The sequence below is a fragment of the Bison bison genome, unplaced genomic scaffold (assembly GCF_000754665.1).
Source record: "Bison bison bison isolate TAMUID 2011002044 unplaced genomic scaffold, Bison_UMD1.0 scf7180017864518, whole genome shotgun sequence".
NCBI lineage: Eukaryota > Metazoa > Chordata > Mammalia > Artiodactyla > Bovidae > Bison > Bison bison.
Genome location: NW_011495071.1, coordinates 18,118,292 through 18,127,152, shown reverse-complemented (window position 1 = coordinate 18,127,152; position 8,861 = coordinate 18,118,292). Strand labels below are relative to the sequence as shown.

The window sequence follows — 8,861 nt, the reverse complement described above, 5'->3', positions numbered from 1 at the left end:
CAAAGGACAGACACTCCACTGACAACATGTTGAGTCTTCCAAATGTGCTGGGCACTTCAGGGAGTTAGACTGATGGACCTTCCTCGCCTTCTCTCTTTCAGGTGGAGTTATCTCCCTTAAAAGGTGAACTGCAAAGGTTTTTTCAAAAAAAGAAAAACACACTCACAAACCAAACATGCTGGTTTAAGAGCCAATAAAAGGAAAAAAAGTATACAGAAGCTATTCATGGGGTAAAAGTTGTGATTATTACTACATCCTTAAGATTACTGATATTTTAAGATAAAGATTTTTTGACATTTCAGAATGGGTGGTGTATGTCACTCTTAGGAAAATCAGCCTGAAGAGATAGGCTATCTCTTATCTCCTCAAATGTTATCTTCTTTAGGTTGGAACATCTTGGCATAAAATGAAACATATTTAGACAAATTAAATAAAAATGTTTCCAGTCCTTTTAAACTTCAAAGTTCAAGAAAAGAAACAAACAAAAAAACAAACCAAAAAACACTGAAATGAAAAGCTCAATAACTAAAAAGGAAAAGCCAGGTCTAATATTATTCCTCTATCACTATAGTGTCATTTCTGTGCTCTATGGTTGGCCCTCGTCTCTTGAAGTCAAACTTTCTGAAAACTAAAGCTCAACTTTTTATTCCACATATTATAGAAAACCATGGTCAGCAAAAAGCCTAGGAATGAGGAAACAGCAACATTTTATTACTGCAACTGTCCACAAAAGAATCATTCAAGTGTTATCATGCAAAGGAAATGTCTCAAATGTAAATTCTGAAAGCTACTACCATACTCTGTGTTGAAATAATCATCTGAAAATCTTTAGAATTAAAATTTAAAAAGCATACCACTTGGAAGTCTGCTTTATTTTTAGAAAAGGGTAAATAAAATGGAAAAACCAGAGCTTAAAGGGTTCTAATACTCCATATAAATCCTGTTCTCAAATCATTCTTTTACCTGTAATTTTTTCTCAATCTATGGAACTGTTCAAAAATACTATATTGGGCTCACCAAAAAAACAAACATTCAAACAAACAAAATCAATATGAGATACACTTTGTAACAGGAAAAAAAAAAAAAATCAAATGTTCTAATTAGAAGTTTAGAAGTACAGTAAGAAAAAAGTCACTGCTGCTCAAGATGTGCTGTTTTGACCAAAAATACCTAAAGTTCCACAAAGCTTTCAGAAGGGTCATGTATTCTCCAAGAAAGCATGTGACATTAAAAAAGGAATGTCTTAGAACTTAGTCATCTTTGTAATCAGTGAGTTGAAGCTTCTCATTTTATATACAAATAAAAATTCATCTCTATAAGAAACAGTTTTATTTTTCATTATCTACTATTCCAGGATCTATTTCTCTTGGATGCTTCTAAATGCCAAAAAAAAAAAAAAAACCAACTAAGGTCTGGATACGCAACAAAGAGCAAACCATTTCTATGCATGATATGGGTGAATACATTTTTTCTGTAAAGGGCCATATAGTAGATACTTTGGGCTTTGCTAGCCATGCGGTCTTCATTCCAACTACTCATCTCAGCTATTGTAGCGCGAAAGCAGCCATAGACAATACATGAAACTTAATTTATAAAAACAGGCAAAAGGCTGGATTTGGCCCACAGGCTGTAGTTTGTCCACTCCTGGTATAAGAAAGAGTTCAGAAAACTTTCTTTATAAAAATTGTCCTTTAATCAATATTATAAACAATAAAGAGGAAATCTGTGGTGATTTAAGAGAGAGAAAATATGCCACAGCACATACTTTGTGAATACTCTTCTCCCATCTGTGGTGGGTACTCTTCATCCCAATCAACAACGTCGTCGTCCGTAAGCACCACTATGTGGCACTCGCGCTCCCCACTCTGAGCACTGGCTACCATGAGAGGCAGGATCATTTCTTCCAAGTAAAACTCGAACTGTCTGCGGGCACCATCATTTGACAACTCATGCATTAGGGCACCTGAAATAAAACCCACAGAAGTAACTTCGCTTTAGGGGTGACTGATAAGTAAAAGAAGAGCAGAAATAACAAACACATAAACAAAACACCACATTAGTTTAGCATCTACTTTGGGACCCTGTAGATAATACAAGGGTTATTCTTTAGTCACTAAAACTTTTCTCAGAAAGAGTTCTTATGGAAATGCAGAATGTTATAGCAAGAAGGGCCAATTAAAGTCATCCAACGAAAGCCTCTTCACTTTACACATCATGAAGCAATCTGCCTAAGGTTACAAAACTAATTTTCAAAATCAGAATTAAATCCACCCTCTGTGACTCTATTTGCAGTCCAGGTTATTTTTCACTACATCATTTGCCTTCAATCAATGTATGCGGTTATATTTTAAAGTATATTCTAAGGGTATTTTTGCAGATTATCCATATGGAATAAAATAGTCCCCATAGTCTACTTCCCACATTTTCTTTCTCAGAAAATTATTTACAAACAACATTAATATTACTGTGTAGGAAGCAGAGTGAGATGAAAAGGGTCACTTGACTTGGGAATAAGGATGGCAAAAGATCAAGCAAAATACAGCACGGTACAGGAATTACCACTGGAGAAGGAAATGGCAACCCACTACAGTATTCTTGCCTGGAAAATCCCATGGACAGAGGAGTCTGGCGGGCTACAGTTCATGGGGTCGCAAAGAGTCAGACACGACTGACTGAGCACACAGGAATCACATAGCTTATGTGACCCTAGAACTGAGAGGAATGAAAGATACATTTCACCTGACCCTTCTTCTGACATAACAAACAACTTTAACTTCCCAAATACACAGTCACAAACTCACCTGCACCAATCTAATCATTTTTATTTTATTCCTATTTCATTGGCAACGTCCAATTTCTTATCTAAGGATCTATTACCTCAGGAACTACCAGGAGAGTGAGAGAAGACACTAAAACTCAAATCTATAGTTTCCCAAATCAGAGCTTTTTTCCTCTCTACAACATGTTACTTAGTAACTGTTAATATAATAATTAAATAATCAACTATGTTACTATTATTTATCCATGTCTCTCTCTAGGCTGCATATTTCCATTATGATTTTTTTTAATTCCTTTTATAGGTAAATTCTTATACATAAAAATACATTATCTTATATAGTCTCCAAATGACCTCTGGATTGTTAAAGAAAATGAACATCTTTTAAAAAAAATTTTACTGACTTACAATGCTAATTTCTGCTGTACAGCAAAATGATTTAGTTATGCATACAATGTTTTTCATATTCTTTTCCATTATGTCACAGAATATTGAATATAGTTGCCTGTGCTATACAGTGAGTGAGTGAAGTCGCTCAGTCGTGTCCGACTCTTTGCAACCCCGTGGACTGTAGCCTACCAGGCTTCTCCGTCCATGGGATTCTCCAGGCAAGACTGGAGTGGGTTACCATTTCCTTCTCCAGGGGATCTTCCCGACCCAGGGATCGAATCCGGGTGTCCCGCATTGGAGGCAGACGCTTAAACCTCTGAGCCACCAGGAAAGCCCGTGCTATACAATAGTTCTTTTTTATTTATCTATCCTGTATGTATATGTGTGTGTGTGTGTGTGTATTAGTTTGTACTGCTAATATCAAATTCCCAATCCTTCCTTCCCTATTTTAGATTAGTTTGTATCTGCTAATCCCAAATTCCCAATCCCTTCCCCTGTGACAACCACAAGTCTGTTCTCTACGTCTTGAGTCTGCTTCTGTTTCATAGGTATGTTTGTGTCCTATTTCAGATTCTACAAATAAGTGATATCATATGGTATTTGTCTTTATCTTACTTACTTCACTTAGTATGATAATCTGTAGGTTCATCCTTGTTGCTGTAAATGGCATTATTTCATTCTTTTTATGGCTAATATTCCATTATGTGTTTATATACACACAAGAACACACAAACCATATCTTCTTTATCCGTTGTTTGTCTATTGATAGACATTTAGGTTGTTTCCATGTCTTGGCTATCATAAACAGTGCTGCTATGAACATGGGGTACCTGGATCTTTTCAAATTACAGTTCTGTCTGGATATATGCCCTGGAGTGGGATTGCTGGATCATATGGCAACTCTACTTTCAGTTTTTTGAGGAACCTCCATACTGCTCTCCGTACTAACTTACACCAATTTACATTCCCACCAACAGTGTTAAGAGGGTCGGTCCCCTTTTCTCTATAGCCTCTCCAGCATTTATTATTTATAGACTTTAAAGATGGCCATTCTGACCAGTGTGAAGTCATTATAGTTTGATTTGCATTTCTCTAATAAACACTCTCATCACTAAGATTTGGTATTATTATCCCTGGTTTTCTTTCTCCTTTCTGGCTGCTGTTCTTCGGTCACCTTTTTCAATTTTTTCTCCTCTAGCTGGCCATTCAGTTCAGTTGCTCAGTCTTGTCCAATTCTGTGACCCCATGGACTGCAGCACACCAGGCTTCCCTGTCCATCACCAACTCCCAGACCTTGCTCAAACCCATGTCCATCAAGTCGGTGATGCCATCCAACCATCTCCTCCTCTGTCATCCCCTTCACCTCTTGCCTTTGATCCTTCCCAGCATCGGGGTCTTTTCCAGTAAGTCAGTTCTTCGCATCAGGCGGCCAAAGTATTGGAGCTTCAGCATCAGTCCTTCCAATGAATAATCAGGACTGATTTCCTTTAGGAAATTATCTAAATATTTTCTAAATATTTAGGTTAAATATTTCCTAAATATTCAGCTGGCCATTACGTATTGATATTTTGCTGGGAAGTTCTAAGTTCTTTATTTTCTCTCACCTTAAGCTTACAATTCTCAAATTTATTCTACTAATTCTGCCCGCTATATTCCAGATGCATCATATTCAACTGCCTCCTGAAATCTCCACTAGGATGCCCTTTCACAGGCATCTCAAACTCAATATATTCCAATTGAACTTAATCATTTCAGTCTCTCTCTCTGCAGTTTTTCCAATGAGTAAATGGCATCACCATGCACTCAAGTTCTCAGAACCATCTCAGAAGAGTATTAGTCATATGACAGTCTCTTAAATATTTGTAAAATAAATGAATATTTGATTCCTCTTTCATCTCTTAACCATTCCTCAAGCCCTATTAAGTCCACCTCTTAAATACATCTTGAACTGTGCTATTTCTTTCTCTGAAAGATGCCATTTTCCAAAGATAGCTAAAAAGTTTCTCACACCATATACTTTTCTACAATGGGAGTTTGATATTTCCTCCCAGTAGGAGAAGCCCAGTTCCTCTCCCCTTCAATTTAGGCTGGTTATACTGACTTGCTTGTAACCAGGGGAGCACAGCAGAGGTGATGGGTACATGACTTGTGGTTCTGCCTTGGTCTTGGGAATGCTTGCTCTTCAGATGCTTCCTCTCTGATTCAGTCTCCAGGCATGAGGAAGCCCAACCCTCATGAAGAGGTCACGTGTAGATACTCTGTTTGACAATCCTCACTGAACCCAGCCTTACAGTTGTCCCATTGTAAAACTCACCAGCTGCTTTTGCCTTCATTTTCTCCACAGTAGCCCAAAAAATACAAACAGATATCTCTAGTTTAAACCTTTCATGGCTTGTGCTATCTCAAAATAAAAGTCCCAAATCCTCAACCTGGTCCTTAAGCCTGTTATGTGAAAAAGGAGGTTATAGATCAGTGTCTACAGTACTTTAAAAAGAGGTTTTTCTTTAAATACTATCGATAGTATTTAAAGAAAAATACTTTACATTCTGATGACTCCCACATATAACTATCTAGTCCATATTTCTCTCTTTAGACATGTATACCCAATGTCCTGCTTCGCATTTCCACTTGAATGTCTAACAGGTATTTCAAACTTATGTCCAAAGCCAAGCTTTGGACAAGTATTTGCCCCCCATGAAGTCTTCCCCCATTTCAATCAATGGTTAACTCCACACTTCTAGATAGTTTAAGTACTATTCTCTCTTTTCAGCCTCATATTCAAATCAACAAGTAAATCCTTACAAATCCTTACAACAAGTAAATCCAACAACATCCAATATATTCAGAATTTGATCATTTCACATTACTTCCACCTTAATTTAAGCCACCATCATCTCTTACCTAAATTATGATAAGTTTCCTAATTACCTCTTTGTATCTACCTTAGTTCCCCCTGCAGTCCATCTCCAACCCAACAGCCAAGAGTGATTCTTTTAAAATACACATCAGATCAGGATTACACCACTGCATGACTCTAAAGTGAATCCTGTGTGAACAGTGTGCCCATGAAATGGTAAAACATGGCATCCTTACAGATCATATCACTTCTCTGTTAAAGCCCTCTGATGGCTTCCTATTTCACTTAGTAAAGTCAGAAGATAAAGGCCCTACACCACCTCATTTCCCACTACTGACACCCTCACACACTCTACTCCAACTCCTCTTTGCTGCTCTCGAACTTACCAGACTAATGCTTCAACACTTGCTCTCACTGTTAACCTCTGCTTGAAATTTACTTCAGTTCTCCTCTGCATTGAAGGCCTCTCAAACTACTCTTTATCCCTTTACCTTTCTTGTCCCTCCTCAGCACATACCACTATCTAACATATCATATGTTATTTGTTCATGTTACTTGCTTACCTCGTCTGTTGTCTGTGTCCCCCGAAAGAGTGAAAGTTCCATTAGAACAGGAAGTTTTGCCTGGTTTGTTCCTGCTGCATCCCCCAAACTTAGCACAGGACTTGGTACAGAATGAACAGTTAATAAACATTAACCAGTTTTGTTTTCTCCCTGTCCTCTGGCCTTATGTCTCGTCACTCAAACACTATCTCTTCCAATATAGCCATACTTCCCTTCTTCCAGGACCTTAAGCATGTCATATTCCTTCAAACCTGAAAGCCTCTGCAAATACCATTTCTGCTGCCTGGAGACTTTCTCACTCTCTTTTCCATTCCCTTAGGTCTCAGCTTTAATGTCACTGATTCAGATAATGATCTTCCACAGCCCCTTTAGTATAGTATTCTGTGGTAATTCTGTCATAGTATCTCATTTCTTCACTCTATTTTCACAGCTTTTCATTACTTCTTGAATGCCTGTCTTCCCCACTAGACTGTAAACTCCATAAATACAGGGACAAAGTCTTTCTTGTTCATCACTATATGTCCTATATGCATGGAACTCATTGAAAGCCTGATTAAGAAGGGAAAAAAGTTATACAAGTTAAACAGTACACTAGAAACATAAAACTGGTAATAGGAATTAGAGATAAAGAGCTGGAAACCTATGGTGTATAGGTAATATTTGAAGTCCCAGTGATGAATGGCATTACTTAGATTAAGTGTATAGATTCTGTAAGAGCGAAGGTAGCTGAAGACAAAACTGTTGGCAAGGAACACATTCAAGGTATAAATGATCAGAAGGCAGGTGAGAAAAAAAATTAGCAGAAGATCTAAAGGAGGATGTCAAAGAGCCAGAGTATTGAAAAAAGAGTCAAGGAAAAAAACAAAACAAAACAGTGAAACCTAAAGGAAATGCCTTTAAAGATAGATTAGAGATTTACCACTAAATTTAACATTGTTATAGTCAATTCAGCAAGACAAAAAGATATAAAAAGTTTTACTTACAAAAGGGTCAATTATCTACCAAAAATATGTAAGAAACAACTGAAAAACTACTAGAAATAAGCAGAGTTCAGTTAGGTGAAAGTGAAAGTGAAGTCACTCAGTCATGGCTGACTTTTTGCAACCCCATGGACTGTAGCCTACCAGGCTCCTCAGTCCATGGAATTTTCCAGGCAAGAGTACTGGAATGGGTTGCCATTTCCTTCTCAGTTAGGTAGCTAAACACAAATATAGAAAATTCAGTAATTTTATTTTTGCTAGCTGTTAGAAAATCTGAACATATTCTACACACAACAGTAACAAAAATACAAATTATCAAAGAATAAACTTAGACCATTGCAGAAGACACAAAACTGAATAAATGGAAAGACACAGTAGTTGGAATAGGAGGCAGTATAATAAATGTATTAATTCTTGTTGTCATTGTTCAGTCATTCAGTAGCGTCTGACTCTTTGCAACCCCATGGACTGCAGCACACCAGGCCTCCCTGTCCTTCACCATCTCCCTGAGCTTGCTCAAATTCATGTCTACTGAGCCGGTGATGCCATCCAACCATCTCATCCTCTGTTGCCCCCTACTCCCCCTACCCTCAATCTTTCCCAGCATTAGTGTATTTTCCAATGAGTTGGTTCTTCCCATCAGGTGGGCAAAGTATTGGAACTTCAGCTTCAGCATCAATCCTTCCAATGAATATTCACGGTTGATTTCCTTTAGGACTGATTGATCTCCTTGCAGCTCCAGGGACTCTCAAGAGTCTTCTCCAACAACACAGTTCAAAAGCAACATTTTTCGGCACTCAGCCTTCTTTACGGCCCAGCTCTCACATCTGTACGTGACTACTGGAAAAACCATAGCTTTGACTATATGGACCTTTGTTGGCAAAGTAATGTCTCTGCTTTTTAATATGGTATCTAGGTTTGTCATGGTTTTTCTTCCAAAGAGCAAGATACAGTACAAAAGAATATGAAATGCAGCACTTGGGTGCAGTCTCAAAAATAACAGAATGATCTCAGTTCGTTTCCAAGGCAAACCATTCAATATCACAGTAATCCAAGTCTATGCCCCAGCCACTAATGCCAAAGAAGCTGAAGTTGAACAGTTCTATGAAGACCTTCTAGAACTAACACCAAAACAAGATGTCCTTTTCATCTTAGAGGACTGGAATGCAAAAGTAGGAAGTCAAGACATATCTGGAGTAACAGGCAAGTTTGGCCTTTGACAGCAAAATGAAGCAGGGCAAAGGCTAATAAAGTTCTGCTAATTCTTAACAAAAAAATAACTTCAAACAATCACT

The 8,861-nt window shown here is 37.7% G+C and overlaps 1 protein-coding gene across 6 annotated transcripts in view; it reads right to left on the bottom strand.

Annotated features, from left to right (window-relative positions):
- Nucleotides 1–8,861, bottom strand: part of BTBD10 (BTB (POZ) domain containing 10) — a 76,246-nt gene that overhangs the window by 5,352 nt on the left and 62,033 nt on the right. For all 6 annotated transcript variants that reach the window (XM_010830600.1, XM_010830599.1, XM_010830598.1 and 3 more), the window contains one exon: nucleotides 1,766–1,963. In XM_010830600.1, the coding sequence (XP_010828902.1) occupies nucleotides 1,766–1,963 (198 nt within the window). The remainder of the gene's footprint in view (nucleotides 1–1,765; nucleotides 1,964–8,861) is intronic.